This window comes from Bubalus kerabau, chromosome 1 (assembly GCF_029407905.1).
Source record: "Bubalus kerabau isolate K-KA32 ecotype Philippines breed swamp buffalo chromosome 1, PCC_UOA_SB_1v2, whole genome shotgun sequence".
NCBI lineage: Eukaryota > Metazoa > Chordata > Mammalia > Artiodactyla > Bovidae > Bubalus > Bubalus kerabau.
In genome coordinates this window covers 11,275,957-11,291,724 of record NC_073624.1, presented here as the reverse complement: position 1 = coordinate 11,291,724, position 15,768 = coordinate 11,275,957, and the positions used below count along the sequence as shown (strand labels likewise).

At 52.1% G+C, this 15,768-nt stretch overlaps 1 protein-coding gene across 3 annotated transcripts in view; it reads left to right on the top strand.

The window, feature by feature from the left end:
- The window catches only part of CACNA1C (calcium voltage-gated channel subunit alpha1 C), a 459,271-nt gene that overhangs the window by 389,435 nt on the left and 54,068 nt on the right, over nucleotides 1-15,768 (top strand). For all 3 annotated transcript variants that reach the window (XM_055567708.1, XM_055567698.1, XM_055567691.1), the window contains exons 14-20: nucleotides 6,026-6,233; nucleotides 7,120-7,240; nucleotides 8,509-8,623; nucleotides 9,332-9,452; nucleotides 9,775-9,844; nucleotides 12,106-12,238; nucleotides 14,884-15,013. In XM_055567708.1, coding sequence (XP_055423683.1) covers nucleotides 6,026-6,233; nucleotides 7,120-7,240; nucleotides 8,509-8,623; nucleotides 9,332-9,452; nucleotides 9,775-9,844; nucleotides 12,106-12,238; nucleotides 14,884-15,013 — 898 coding nt within the window. The remainder of the gene's footprint in view (nucleotides 1-6,025; nucleotides 6,234-7,119; nucleotides 7,241-8,508; nucleotides 8,624-9,331; nucleotides 9,453-9,774; nucleotides 9,845-12,105; nucleotides 12,239-14,883; nucleotides 15,014-15,768) is intronic.

The window sequence follows — 15,768 nt, the reverse complement described above, 5'->3', positions numbered from 1 at the left end:
GGGAAGGGCAGGTGAGACGCTGACCTGGGTGGCAGGTGCCAGGAGGTGGTTTGCTGCTGAGGGGGTGAGGAGGCCTGAAGGGCAACCCTGGGCCAGAGACATAGCTGTGCTTTACTGTGATGGGATGGGCCATGGGGGCCCCATCACACCAACTTCTCATGCAGAGAGCCACCCCGCCATCAACTGAGACGACTGGGCACCCCTAGGGACACGAGGAGAAGGAGAAGAGGGTTCTCCCTTCTGGCCAGAGGCTCTGCCCCCATCAGCCCCTCCAGACCTCCTCCACCACGCGTTCCCAGATCAGCTCCTGGCCCATGACAGGTGATACAACCTGCTCTCCATCACAGCCTCCGCTCCCCACAACCAAGGCCCTGTCTGCTCCCCAGCCAGCCCTCCTCCCCAACTCAGCGACTTTTCTCTCTCGGGTCTGGGGCCTGCTAGGCTGGCGCCCCTGCACCCCTGGCCAGAAGACAGCTCTGAGCCTCAGCGCTCAGAAGCTAGAATAGACTATGCTATGCTATGCTAAGCTAAGTCACTTCAGTCGTGTCTGACTCTGTGCAACCCCATAGACGGCAGCCCACCAGGCTTCCCCATCCCTGGGATTCTCCAGGCAAGAACACTGGAGTGGGTTGCCATTTCCTTCTCCAATGCATGAAAGTGAAAAGTAAAAGTGAAGTCGCTCAGTCGTGTCCGACCCTCAGCGACCCCATGGACTGCAGCCTTCCAGGCTCCTCCATCCATGGGATTTTCCAGGCAAGAGTACTGGAGTGGGGTGCCATTGCCTTCTCCTAGAATAGACTAGCCTAAGTCTATTAGGCTAGCCTAAATAGACTAGCCTAAGTCTATTCCCCTCATGTCCACAAGCCTCTGGAAAACTAAGGCACCAATGTTTATGGCCATTGTCTTTCCCAGAATATTCTGTGCAGTTTAGGGGCTCTGTGACCTTAACCCACATGACCTTAACCCCTGCTCCCCACCACTGGCGGATACAGCTGGGTATTCTCGTTACAAACATGCTCCAGAGTTCTGGTTCCTAAACACCGCCTTGCCGCCAGGTGCTGGTGCCCTCACAACAGTGGTCTTATGGCTCCAGGTGAGGCTTGGGAGTTGGCATGTAGGAAGTGGTCCCTCCTCAGCGCATCCCTCCAGGCAGGTTTGGGAACTTTAAATTAAGCAGGGCAAGTGTTCTAGCCCCACAGAGATTCTCTGACTCCCTCGCCTCAGGCAGAACGGTCAGTACAGCCTCTAGCTGACCAGGAGCCTGTCACACATGCAGGCTGGCCAGAATCACCTGAGGACAGAGACAGAGCAGGTGGAAGGAAAGCCTCTGCCCTCACAGTCTCAAGCCTATTTGGTGAGACAGATGAGGAAGACGGACGAGCATTTCCGGAGCAAGTGCATGTAACTGTACATTGTTGTTGCTGTTTAGTTGCCGAGTCATGTTCAACTCTTTGTGACCCCGTGGGCTGTAGCCTGCCAGGCTCCTCTGTCCATGGGATGCTCCAGGCAAGAACACCGGGGTGGGTTGCCATTTCCTTCTCCAGAGATGTATCTTAACATTCTGCAAACAGAGAGCATGTGGCTGGCAGGCAGAGCAAAGTGGAGAAAAGCTGTCTGAAGGAGAAAGGAGCAGGAGAGACTCCAGGTTGGGGAGAAGGTCATGTTTACGTGCAAACTGCTGGCCCATCTGCTTCTGGCACTTAATACGAAAGCCGTTCCCGGGAGAAAGGGGTCCGGCCGGGGTGCGGCTGCCACGCTGCAGTGGGGGTGGCTTGCATGTCACTGTCTTGAGCAGCAGAAATGATTCCCTGTCTGTCTCAGTGATAAGCTGGGAATATCTTAAGTGGAGGGGATTGAGGTTGTGACCTGGAAGGTGGCCAGGCAGGGGTGGCGCTGGGAGATACGAGAGGCTGGGTCCTGGCACGTGCCCAGCTGGAGGCCGTGTCCCTTTTGCTGCACCTGAACCGACCCTGTCCCAGGTCTCTGAGCCCTTCCAACCATTCGTGTCCCACCCCCTTTGCCAGGAGAGGGTTTTCCCCCTCCCCGTCCGTCCCCACGATGAAGGGCATCTGTGTTTACAGCCAGCCACAGGCTGGAGGCGTGCAGGAGGGATGGGGTTGGGTGGGGTGGTCGCAACTCAGGGTTTCTGAAGCTTGGCTGTTTACCAGAATCCTCTGGGATCCTTGTGAAAAACAGGTTTCTGGGCCCCAACCACAGCCATTGAATCAGAACCTCCAGAAGAGAGGCTTTTTAAAGAACCAACTCTTTGAATAGGGTGAATCTGGGAAACCACAATAAGCCATGCACCCTCTCTTATCCATGAGCCACCCTGCCCACCCTCACCCGATGGGGACCCCACTCATGCCTGGGCTGGGTGGAGGGCTACATTCTGGAGAAAGAAAATTTTAATGTCTTTTTGTCTGAAGATCAATAGTGGTAACAATAATTACTAACCTTTATCACCTGTGTGCCAGGCACTATACTGAGGTATTTTTTTTTCGAGTTGGAATTTATTTTTTTCTAGTTTAATTGAGAAATAATTGACATATGTCAGTGTCTCGGTTTAAGGTGTACAGCGTGATGGTCTGTTTTACAAATATTGTAAAATGATAGGTTTAGTTAACATCTACCATCTCATTAGAGGTACAGTGTATTCAATAAAAAGAAAAACAATCCCTGCGTTGAGAACTCTTAGGATTGACTCTGTCGACAGCTTTCATATACAACAGTGTTGACTGCAGTCATTGTGTTGTACGTTACATGCCTAGCATTCCTTTATCTATAACTAAGTAAATGCTCTCTTGCTTTTTCCATGATCCAGTGGATGTTGGCAATTTGATCTCTAGTTCCTCTGCCTTTTCTAAAACCAGCTTGAACATCTGGAAGTTCACGGTTCACGTATTGCTGAAGCCTGGCTTGCAGAATTTTGAGCATTACTTTACTAGCGTGTGAGATGAGCACAATTATGTGGTAGTTTGAGCATTCTCTGGCATTGCCTTTCTTTGGGATTGGAATGAAAACTGACCTTTTCCAGTCCTGTGGCCACTGCTCAGCTTTCCAAATGTGCTGGCATACTGAGTGCAGCACTTTCACAGCATCATCTTTCAGGATTTGAAATAGCTCAACTGGAATTCCATCACCTCCACTAGCTTTGTTCGTAGTGAAGGCTCACTTGACTTCACATTCCAGGATGTCTGGCTCTAGGTGAGTGATCACAACCATCGTGATTATCTTGGTTGTGAAGATCTTTTTTGTAGAGTTCTTCTGTGTATTCTTGCCACTTCTTAATATCTTCTGCCTCTGTTAGGTCCATACCATTTCTGTCCTTTATCGAGCCCATCTTTGCATGAAATGTTCCCTTGGTATCTCTAATTTTCTTGAAGAGATCTCTAGTCATTCCCATTCTGTTGTTTTCGTCTATTTCTTTGCATTGATCGCTGAGGAAGGCTTTCTTATCTCTCCTTGCTATTCTTTGGAACTCTGCATTCAGATGCCTATATCGTTCCTTTTCTCCTTTGCTTTTCGCTTCTCTTCTTTTCACAGCTATTTGTAATGCCTCCTCAGACAGCCATTTTGCTTTATTGACTATGCCAAAGCATTTGACTGTGTGGATCACAATAAACTGTGGAAAATTCTGAAAGAGATGGGAATACCAGACCACCTGACCTGCCTCTTGAGAAACCTGTATGCAGGTCAGGAAGCAACAGTTAGAACTGGACATGGAACAACAGACTGGTTCCAAATAGGAAAAGGAGTATGTCAAGGCTGTATATTGTCACCCTGCTTATTTAACTTCTATGCATCATGAGAAACGCTGGGCTGGAAGAAGCACAAGCTGGAATCAAGATTGCCGGGAGAAATATCAATAACCTCAGATATGCAGATGACACCACCCTTATGGCAGAAAGTGAAGAGGAACTAAAAAGCCTCTTGATGAAAGTGAAAGAGGAGAGTGAAAAAGTTGGCTTAAAGCTCAACATTCAGAAAACGAAGATCATGGCATCTGGTCCCATCACTTCATGGGAAATAGATGGGGAAACAGTGGAAACAGTGTCAGACTTTATTTTGGGGGGCTCCAAAATCACTGCAGATGGTGACTGCAGCCATGAAATTAAAAGACGCTTACTCCTTGGAAGGAAAGTTATGACCAACCTAGATAGCATATTCAGAAGCAGAGACATTCCTTTGCCAACAAAGGTCCATCTAGTCAAGGCTATGGTTTTTCCAGTAATCATGTATGGATGTGAGAGTTGGACTGTGAAGAAAGCTGAGCACCGAAGAATTGATGCTTTTGAACTGTGGTGTTGGAGAAGACTCTTGAGAGTCCCCTGGACTGCAAGGAGATACAATCAGTCCATTCTAAGGAGATCAGCCCTGGGTGTTCTTTGGAAGGAATGATGCTAAAGCTGAAACTCCAGTACTTTGGCTACCTCATGCGAAGAGTTGACTCATTGGAAAAGACTCTGATGCTGGGAGGGATTGGGGGCAGGAGGAGAAGGGGACGACAGAGGATGAGATGGCTGGATGGCATCACCGACTCGATGGACATGAGTTTAAGTGAACTCTGGGAGTTGGTGATGGACAGCGAGGCCTGGCGTGCTGCAATTCATAGGGTCACAAAGAGTCAGACACGACTGAGCAACTAAACTGAACTGAACTGAACTGAAATAAATTCTGCTACTGCTACTGCTAAGTTGCTTCAGTCATGTCCAACTCTGTGCTAGGAATTTGTAACTGGAAGTTGGTACCTTTTGACTAGCTTCATCCAATTCCACCTGCCACCACCACCTTGCCCCCGGTAACCACAAATCTGATCTCTTTTTCTTTGAGTTTCGTAAGGGATTTTGTTTGGTTTTGTTTTTGTATTTTCTAGATTCCACATATAAATGAGATCGTGTGGTATTTGTGTTTCTCTGTCTGACTTACTTCCCTTAGCATAATACCTTCAAGGTTCATCCACATTGTTGCAAATAGCAACATTTCCTTCTTCTTTATGGCTAAGTAATATCCCATTGTAGATAATGTATACTGCATCTTCTTTATCCATTTATCCGTTCATGGACACTTAGGTTGTCTCGGCATCTTGGTTATTGTGAATAATGCTGCAATGGACGTATCATTTGGATATATCCCCAGAAGCAGAATCGCTGGGTCATGTGGTAGCTCTATTTTTAATTTTCTTGAGGAAGCTTCATTTTGTTTTTCACAGAGGCTGCACCAGTTTACATTATTCTCACCAACGGTGCACAAGCGTTCCCTCTTCTCCACGTTCTCGACAACACTTGTCTCTTGTCTTTTTGATGATAGGTATGCTAAAGGGGTGAGGTGAGACCCTGTGGTTTCGATTTGCATTTCCCTAATGATTAGTGATGGTGAGCATCTTTTCACGTATCTGTTAGCAATCTAGATGTCTTCTTTGGAGAAAAGTCTATTTAGGCCTTCTGTTCATTTTTTCGTTGGATTATTTGGGATGTTCTTTGTTTTTTGCTATTGAGTTGTATGCATTCTTCATATATGTTGAAGAATATGTCTTCGTATCTTAATCTCTTATCAGATATATGGTTTGCAAATATTTTTTTTCCCATTTTGTAGGTTTTTTCACTTTGCTGAAGAGTTTACTGTCAGAAGTTTTTAGTGTGATGTTGTCTCACTTGTTTATTTTTTTATTTTGTTGCCTGAGGGTGGAGCTTTTAAAAAATCATTATCACATGTAATCCTCCCAATAACACAATGAAGTACAAGCTGTCACTGCCCCTATTTCTTCAGGTGGGGAGAAGAAAGAAAGAAGGGAGGTTGAGCAACTTGCCCAAAGGCATGTGCAGAGCTGGGTCGGAACCAGGCTCCTGAGCCTGGGCCCTGAACTGAGTCACTCACACTCCAACTGTGAGCTGGCCAGCCCAGTCCCACCACCACGCTGCCCCAAGGGAAGGGCAAAGAGCAGGGAGCTGCAGTCATTCTCAAAGCCCCGGTGGGTGTGGCAGGCGGAGGGAGGGGATGAAGCTGACGCCCCCTCGTCCGTCCGCAGGTACTGGAACTCCCTGAGCAACCTGGTGGCATCCCTGCTGAACTCAGTGCGCTCCATTGCCTCGCTGCTGCTGCTGCTCTTCCTCTTCATCATCATCTTCTCCCTCCTGGGGATGCAGCTCTTTGGGGGGAAGTTCAACTTTGATGAGATGCAGACCCGGAGGAGCACCTTCGACAACTTCCCACAGTCCCTCCTCACCGTGTTTCAGGTATGGACCTTTCTCTGCCAGATCATGGCCAGGGAGGTGGGGGGAGAGGGGGCAGAAAGCAGGTACCGGGGGAGCGGGGGAGCAGAGAGGAAGGGGCTTCCCACTCCCACGGAGCAGCCAAAGCCAGACCAGGTCGGTCACGGGAGCCCAGGAGCGTCTGTAGCTCCCCACCCCCAAGCCCCACGGAATTCCACTCTTGGATGGACCCCTGGGGGGAGAAAAAAAAAGATCCAACTCAGTGGCTTAAAAATCTGTTTCTTAGCCATGGAAACTTTTATTCAAATACATTCAACATGAAAGCCCAAAATATCCACAAAAGAGAGCAGACAGCTCTTGCTGGGGAGGGGAGAGGAGGGGAGGTTGCTCCCAGGAAAATACAACCACCATCAAATTTGTGACTTTCATAAATCTGTTGGCTTGGGGCCAAGTTCAAGTAGCACTGAAGTTTAAAAGGAGATCCGTTTACAGATTAAATTGAATGATAACGTGAATGTTGCCAAAATCTTATAGATGGTACCCAAAGTCCTCATGCTAGGGGAAGCCTGGGGGACCACGTGGCGCCTCAGTGAACACGGGCACTTTGATGCCATAGCCCTAGGGTTGGCTAACGGCGGCCACCAAGCACTGGGCCTGGGCTATAGGAGGTGTTTTTCCCAGGAAGCACTTACAGTTGGTCAATCATTTGTGGCAGTGGCCACACACTTGAAGGAGAGGGCTGGACCTGCAGGATCACAGCTCAGAGCCCTGGGAGGAGAGCGGGCGGCAGGAGGCGGGGAGAGGAGAGAGGTGTCAGAGGTTTCTATATGGCAGGGGGCCGGGCAGGGGAGCTTCGGGCTTGCTGTTGGTCTAACACTGTGTCCCTCGTTGGTGGGACTATGTCATTCAGATCCTGACCGGGGAGGACTGGAATTCGGTGATGTATGATGGGATCATGGCTTATGGCGGCCCCTCTTTTCCAGGGATGTTAGTCTGTATTTACTTCATCATCCTCTTCATCTGTGGAAATTGTATCCTTTGCGCCTGCCTCCCCCGCCCCCTCTTGCCCCCCTAACTTGTAGCTCAATGCCAGTAGGTGTGCCCAGCGGGTCCTGACCAGGGAGGACCCAGGGCAACCCTTCCCCAGAGAAGAAGGAAAAGGCACATGTCCAGCCAAGACCACCTTAGTGGTGCAGGCAGGTCGGGATGGGAACCTGGAGCCAGGCCCGGGGGGGATGTGAGTCCATCCCCCTGAGCTGCCGGGGTCCAGGTGGGCAGTGCCCAGTGGTGTTGGCCTTACAGCTTCCCACTCAGACCTCATCATGAGACACCTGCTGCCCTGGCTGGGGGCCTGCTGAGGGAGGAAAACCCTCACCCCGGAAGTGACCTTCACCTGTTGCCCTCCCTCTGAAGCTGCTCAGGGGGATGTTAGCCACAGGCAGACTGGACAGGCCACGGGCAGGTTCCCAGGTCCCTCACTGCAGGCAGCCCTCCCCTGTCATATCCCCTGGGGTTCTGTGCAGAGAGGCTTGTAAAGTAGAATTACAGATGAACTAGACTCAGAGGTCAGCTCGCAGCCTCAGACACACCCAGGGCTGTCCACCTAGTGTCCTGGAACCGGGGTGGAAATGGCAGCACCTGACCTAGCGGGCCAAGCGAGGCTGAACTGGGTACCGTGTGCCTAGCCCCTGCCCTTGGGGGCTGGGCCCCTCAGCTCCCCATGTGAACCAGAGCCACCCGGGGCCTGGGGTGGAGAGGGGCCTGACCGGCATTAACCTCTTGGCTGGACTGGCTCTGATCCGGTTCTCTGACCCACGGTACATGCATCCGAGTCAGGGGCAGGGGAGAAGAAACAGCAGACTCCGCTCAGTCAGGAGCCCCAGCTGACCCTTCTGGGGCCTCTGTCTGAACAAGGTCATGGCGGGAGTGGGCAGGGTGAGCGGGCACCTCCTGGTGGTGGTAATGACCGCCCAGCGCCATGACCCGCTGGAGGCAGCGCTGTTTCACAGTGTCACTTACAGGCGGTTGTCTCTGTGGGAAGCAGCACCGAAACCCAGCAATTAGAGCAAGGCTGGGCTCCCTGCCTCCCGCCCTCAGGCCCGGCCTGTGTGCCCGCCTGCTCCGGATCCCCCAGGAAACCACAGGAAGCTAGGAGGGTGGTGCAGAGGGAAGGGGGGCTCAGTGGGCTCGGAGCCCCTCCCCGTGGGGAACTCCGGCCCTGCACATCCTGTCCTAGCCCCTGTGCCCACCCACCACCCCAAGTCCAAGGGTCATTTTCTTTAAGAATGGACACAAACAGATATCCTACTGAACGTGTTCTTGGCCATTGCCGTGGACAACCTGGCTGACGCCGAGAGCCTCACGTCTGCCCAGAAGGAGGAGGAAGAGGAGAAGGAGAGGAAGAAGCTAGCCAGGTAACTGCGAGACTCCCGGGCCAAGCGCGGCCCGGCTCCAAAATGCCGTTCCCGTCAGTGCTCAGGAGAGGCTGGGCCTGCCCGGCTGTCCTTCTAGATGGGGTTAGGTGGGGGCCCCTACAGTGAGCTGGGCCTCTCCCCTATTCCTGCACATCACTCTAAGCGAGGAGCACCATGAATTACATCTCTGGTGAGGTGTCCTGTTTCCCCACGGGTCCAGGAGTTGGAGGACTCTCTTTTGAGACGAGGGTCATAACAGATGGTAGGAGTAGAGCATGGGATGGGAGGGCAGCCAGTCGGAGGAGAATCTGGAAAGATGATGCCTCCTCACTGTCCTGTAGCTCATCTCTGCTGACGAGCAGACAAGACAGGACCCCACGCCGTCCTCGTCCGTGTCCAGACGGACAATCTGGGCCACACCTGTGCCAGATACTGAGCAGGTTCTCAGGAACCTTTGAATTAGATGGAGGCTGAGTCGGGGAGAAGCTGGGCATTCAGCTGAGTGCTGGACACAGCCTAGCAGGGGCAGAGACTGAGGAGGACAGAGCTGGGGGGAGGCCCAGTACCCCAAAGATTGATCCACACAGCAGGGCCCCCAGAAGACAGGTGGTCCCAGGCCCTGGTGGTCTGGACCCCAAGGGACCACAAGGGCAGCACGCTATTACTCTAGTCAACATCCCTTGCTCTTTTCTCCTGCTGACCCGCCAGGACCGCCAGCCCAGAGAAGAAGCAAGAGGTGGTAGAGAAGCAGGCCGTGGAGGAGACCAAGGAGGAGAAAATTGAGCTGAAATCCATCACGGCGGATGGAGAGTCCCCACCCGCCACCAAGGTATGGGCTGCTTTGCCAAGGAGCCGGGGCGGGGCTGGGAAGGGAGAGAGAGGGGGGAGGAGGGGGACAGCAGTGCTGGGTGGGCTGCTCTGCCCAGAAGCCAGATGCTGGGGGGGAGGGGAACAAAGAGGCCAGAGGAGGGGGACAGAGCCAGGGTGGGTGGGCGTGCAGAGGAGGAAGGCCAGCCTTCTGCTGGTGTCCTGAGGGTCATGTACAAAGGGACAGTTCAGCCTAGACTCGGGGGCAATTTCAAGACTACTGGAGGCCTCTAAACCATGGATCTTATCTAACCGGACCCTCCTCCTCTCCCTTGGCTGCCTAGATCAACATGGATGACCTCCAGCCCAACGAGAATGAGGACAAGAGTTCCTACCCCAACCAGGAAACCACAGGTACCAGCCCGCTGCCTGGCCTGGGGGAGGGGGCGGGGGAAGGGGGTGAACACCTGGCTCTAAAGCTGGGTGCTGGTCCCAGTTTCCCCACAAGCAGGGGCCTCACTTGATCCCCCACCTCAGCTGCAGCATCACCGTTTATCCTCTGGGGGGAAACTTTGCTCAATTATTACTGTGATAATGACAACAGAAGACTGAACGCATTGTGTTGGAGCAGTGCCTTTGGGCCTTTTGGAAGCCGGATTCCATATACATGTAAGGTTTATTACAGCCTATGTTGTAAAATCGCTATTAAGTTACATAACTTATTAGGATAACATATGTCTCAGCATCTTGCTTGGTTAATAATAATAGTAAATCCCAAATCTGTCCTGCCCGCTCCCGGGAGGGGGTGCTGAGCACAGCAGGGCTCCGCTGCAGACGCCTGCTCACGGCTCTGCAGGACACTGTCGGGTCTCCCAAAACAAGAGTGTCCTGTCTGCAGTCTGATCCGTAAACTGGCAGGCGGGCCCCTGGAGAGGGTCTATCGTCAGGAGCCAGTCCCCTGCATCAGGACACCACACCCTGCGTGAGCCTGGCCTGCCCTCCTTCTGCCGAAAATTGTGGGTATCATCACCTGCTTCAAGCTCAAAGTCACAACAGACCATCACGGTGCTACGGGTCTTGCCGACCCAGGTCCCCACGCAGGCTAGTCTGTGTGGGGGCATAGCTCCCTCAGAAACCGGACTGTGGCCAGCCTCCTTTCTCCTGTCTCCACGGTCTGTCTGCTGGGAAAGAGGACTTGGCTTCCTGGGGCTCAGACAGAAAGGAGGGCAGAAGGGTGTCCCTGAGCCGGCATTAAGCCTTTTGAAGCCTTTACAGCCCTTGGGGCAGAAACCGTTACAGAATTTCAAAGACACACCAGAAATAGCCACTGAATGCAATAGGCGGGTCTTATCTTGATTCTGAATGAGCAAATAAACTTTAAAATGATATTTTGGAGGCAGTCAGGGAAAACTGAATATGGGCAGGGAGCTAACTGATGTTAAGAAGGTTTTGTTCATCACGGGACCCCCTGCAGGAGATGCCCGTTCCTAGTCCCCACGAAGCGACCACACTGACGATCAGGGGCCTGTCAGGCCTCCCCCGCAAGTTTAATCCCCAGAGCTCAAGGTCAGTCGGAGCCCCCAGTTCTATACACACCACATTTCAGAAACATCGCCTCACTCAGGAGGAAAGCTTTGTGCTGAGATGGGGCTTTTTATCTGCTCGATTCATGTATGCGAGTGAACGTACAGATGTTCTTGAAGAGTCACTGAGGACTTAAAATTAATAAGTGCACATGAGAAAGAAATGTGATGACCCCAAGGAATATGTAGCTCAGTCCAGAGGCTGTGAGGGAGGCCTGAGCTGTTGCGGGGACTCCAGGGGGTGAGCAGTGAGGTAGCGGCTTCATGGAGCAGGGTGATCCTCACTGGGTCTGCAGTTCAGGGAATTGGAGAGGAAAGACGTGACTTCTGAACCATTCTGTTGTCATGGATACAGAGCTGGACGAAACCAGCGAGACATCCAAGATCGTTGACTTAATCACTGCTTATAAAGCACCTACTGTGCTCCCCGCCCTGGGCAGGCACTGGGGGCTCAGCCATGGGGGCAGATAAGCTGCTGTTGTGAGGGGCCCACATTCAGTGGGAGGCAGACAAGAAGCAAGAAAGCAAACCAACAAGAAAGATAACGTCAGTGAGATCATAAAACCATGGCCTGCCTTCAAGTTATGGACACACCTGTCTGCAAAGGAGCCCAAGGAGGCCAGAGCAAGAGAAGTGGAGGGGGTGGGGCATGAGCAGGTGGGGCAGCCCCAAAGGCCACCCACCCTTTCCCCCAGCCTGCAGCCAGCCAGCTGAGGACACCTGGCCATGCCTCCTCTCACCTGGCTACCTTTCTGGCGTCTGACCACTAAGATGACCAGCCACCCCAATCTGCAGGGCACTGAGGGTTTCCCAGGATGTAGGGATTTCCATTTAAAAAGCAGGACAGGGGTTGAGCTGGTTACCCGACTCACAACCTGGTCTCATGTGCTGCCAGGAGGCTTCCTCCAGCAGAGATGAGCCCCAGAGGTGCCCATGGGAGAGAGCTGGCCGTCCTGGTTGGTCCCCTGCGTTTCCAGAGATACCGATGATGTCTGATTCCTGTCCGTAGGAAGGTGTCTGGAAGTGGGCAGCGTGATGGTAAAAATAAGTGGGAGCTGTGGAGCTATTTAGGACGGTGCTTTTTTCCTGCAGGAGAAGAGGACGAGGAGGAGCCCGAGATGCCCGTGGGCCCCCGCCCGCGCCCCCTCTCTGAGCTGCACCTGAAGGAGAAGGCAGTGCCCATGCCGGAAGCCAGCGCCTTCTTCATCTTCAGCCCCAGCAACAGGTGTGTGGACGGGGGGAGCAGGGCTCCACTCTCTCCATGATGCCAGCCCAGCAGGTATCAGCGTCCTCCAGCCCCCACCCCAGCACACCCCACATCTTGTGTAAATAGGCACGGGTTTAGAGGAGAGAGTCCTGGATTATGGATCAGAAGACCTGTGTTTTTTCTTTCCATTGTTTGAAATGCGTAAACTCTGTTTCTACTCTGTTGGTGATTACATTTAACTTAGCAACCCCTAAAGTTAAATAAGATCCTAAACCTTCTGCAAAATAGAAGGAGGTAAACAGCTAGACTGCATTAACTCCTTCCAGCTCTCCCACCTTAGGTGTTGTGGTTGATGAGTAATTTGATACCAACCTTTATTTCCAACCTGACAAATTAGATATGATTACCTGGGTAGACAGGGTGTGTTTGGATTTACATACCACTTACCATTCTATTTGTTCGATTTTCTCGTAACTTGGTCCATCTTTCAGAAATCATTTTCTTTCCTCCTACAGCACATTCTTTAGAAGTCTTAATGGTAACTTCATTTGACCTCTGTTTATCTGTACTTGCTTTCTTTCTTGTTCTTGAAAGACAGTTGTGCTGTGTGCACACTTTCAGGTAGAGAGGTTATGGCCCTCAGCGTGTTAGATGTGTTACTCCACTGTACAGCTGGAATTCCCACTCTCCTTTCTCTGTAGGAATCTGCCTCTGCTCTCACTCTTTTAACATCATCCGTGGTCTCTGGAGAAGGCAATGGCACCCTACTCCAGTACTCTTGCCTGGAAACTCCTATGGACGGAGGAGCCTAGTAGGCTGCAGTCCATGGGGTCATGAAGAGTCGGACACTACTGAGTGACTTCACTTTCACTTTTCACTTTCATGTATTGGAGAAGGAAATGGCAACCCACTCCAGTGTTCTTGCCTGGAGAATCCCAGGGATGGGGAGCCTGGTGAGCTGCCATCTGTGGGGTTGCACAGAGTCGGACACGACTGAAGTGACTTAGCAGCATGGTCTCTGGGGTTGTGTATGTTCACTACCACGTGTTTCTCTCCATTTACCCTGCTTGGAATATATTATGTCGCCTAAGTCTATGGATTTATATTTTTTTGTCAGTTCTTGAATAATGTTAAGGATTAGGATAAGAACAGCTACTTCTGGGAGAGTTGCAGGATAGTCTGTTTACACACTGCCTGGTCTTCCTTCTCTCAGTCTGGCCCAAGTGGACACGTGATAGGCCTGCGTATGCTGTCCTACCCCTTTCACGCATGCACGTCTTCATAACTTTCATCTCCTAGTCTCTAGGTTCAAATTCTGGGTCATTCTTTGGATATATCTTCTAAATTCTTAATTCTCTCTTCAATTCTGTCTATGTTACTGTGTAAACCACTTTTTATATCAAGTTATATATTTTTTTCATGTCGGACAGTTCCATTGTATCGCTTTGTTTTCCAGATCCAGCTACATCTGAGTTTCTTGTTAATTCATCATCTCTGTGGTCAAGTCTTTTTTATCCCATTAAATATTTCAAATATGGTTGTTCTATCATCGGTATCTAATATTTCCAGTATACAGAGTGTCTGGGGAGAGGTCTAACGGATTTATTTGAGTTTCTTCTGATTTGCCAACTTAGTGGCTTAATTTCTTGAGTGTTCAGTGATCTTTGTGACCTCAGTACTCCATCTTAGTTGGGGAGATTCCCGTGGACCTGAAGAAAGACTGTGAAGCTTTCTTCCAGATGCTGTTTGTGTGCGCGGCTCAGCCTAGGGGTCCCCGGTCCTCTGCCCCATCCCCCGCTGGCTTAAAGAGTCCTTACAGCATGGTGCCACTGGCCTCTGTCCGCAGGCACCTCTGCCCAACCGGGCATGTCCAGCAGACCCCAGCTCAGCAGATTGGCTTGAGGGAGGAGGGGATCGCTGCAGACTTTCCTAGCTCTCATGAAACCAGAATGGTCTTGGAGAGCTCGTCCTTTCCAGGATTTGGTGCTTCCGCATCAGTAAGGTCTTTCAGAGGATTTAGTCAACCACATGCCAGAAGCAGAGGTCTGAAGGCCTGGTTCAAGCCTGAGCCACCCTGCGCCCCTCCCCACACACACACACACTCCAAAGTGGGCAAGACTATCCTTCCCGGCTTCCGTCTGTAAGATGAGATAGTACCCCGTCAAGAGGAGACAGCACATAAGACACCCTTGGCATCTGAGGATCCACTGTGAGTGCCCCGGGGTCAGGGCTGTTGGCCTCTGTCCCTGCGCTGAGGTTCAGGATTGAATTACTGCTGCGACAGACAATCTCCTTGAAGCCCGGGCTTAACCAGCTTGGCATCATCCACGCTCTGGGCAGCTCTGCTGCTCCCCATACGGACATATGTGAGGTCGATCTTATGCAGTCAGTATTTTTAATGATGGGGAGCCGAGTCCCCAGACGAAAGCTCGTGAATGATATCATAGCAGTACATGAAGATGCAGAGGTTCCTGAAGTGTCAGACGTAACCCTGAGGCCCTGTGGTCGGGGGCACGGTGGGGCCGACTGCAGGGCTGTGTCTCCCCTGTGGCCAGATGGCTCAGGCCGAAGGGCCCACACCCCGCCCGCACACGTGTCTACACACGGAAAAGGAGCAGAGACCCCACCCCCCTGTGACAGCCCCCCTCCCCCTGCCCCCACAGGTTCCGCCTCCAGTGCCATCGCATCGTCAATGACTCCATCTTCACCAACCTGATTCTCTTCTTCATCCTGCTCAGCAGCATCTCCCTGGCCGCCGAGGACCCCGTGCAGCACACCTCCTTCAGGAACCACGTACGCGCTTCGTCCCCCGCACCCCGCCCCCGCGACGTGACCCCCTGGCTGCCTGACCCTGTCTTTCAATCCGGAGCCTGCCCCAAATCTCATGGTGGGAGGCACAGCAGACATCTCCCTAAGAGATGACAGCTTTGGTGCAAATCCATCTTAGGACCCTTAGCAGGAGGAGACCCTGAGCCCTGAGCCTCAGACCGGCCTGACCCTGATGTCAGACCGCACTGCCCACAGATGCTCCCCAAGGGCTTTGCCCCCCAGGAACTTGCCCATCCTGTCCCTGGGGGTCAGTGGCATATGGCACTCTGATGAGACCGCCCTCATAAGCAGGACCTCACTGACTCTCTGCAGAGTCGAAATTGAATTTGGAGCCCGCCTCAGGCTCTGGTGAATTACAATCAAAGGCCAGAGTAGGACCTGCCATATCCCAAAGCCTTGAAACAATGTCAGATCCTAACCAGGCGGGCGTGAAGCGAGGAGTCCACCACCCTAAAGCCAGACCCCTGCGAGCCAGCCAGTGGTACTGCAGCCCACGTGGCCCACAGGTTTCTTACTGGGAAGGCCCTCGCTCTGACCCATCACCTGACACAGAGCAAAGCGTGAACCCCAAGCCTGTCCCCAGCCTGGGGTGTGCCCACCACACCCTGAGGGGCACATCCAGGGTAGGGTCCTGGGAACATGAGAGACTGGCTCATCCCCTGATGTGAGTTAAGCAATTTGCATCTTTGTGCAAAGAAAGCAAACCCCACTCTGTCCTT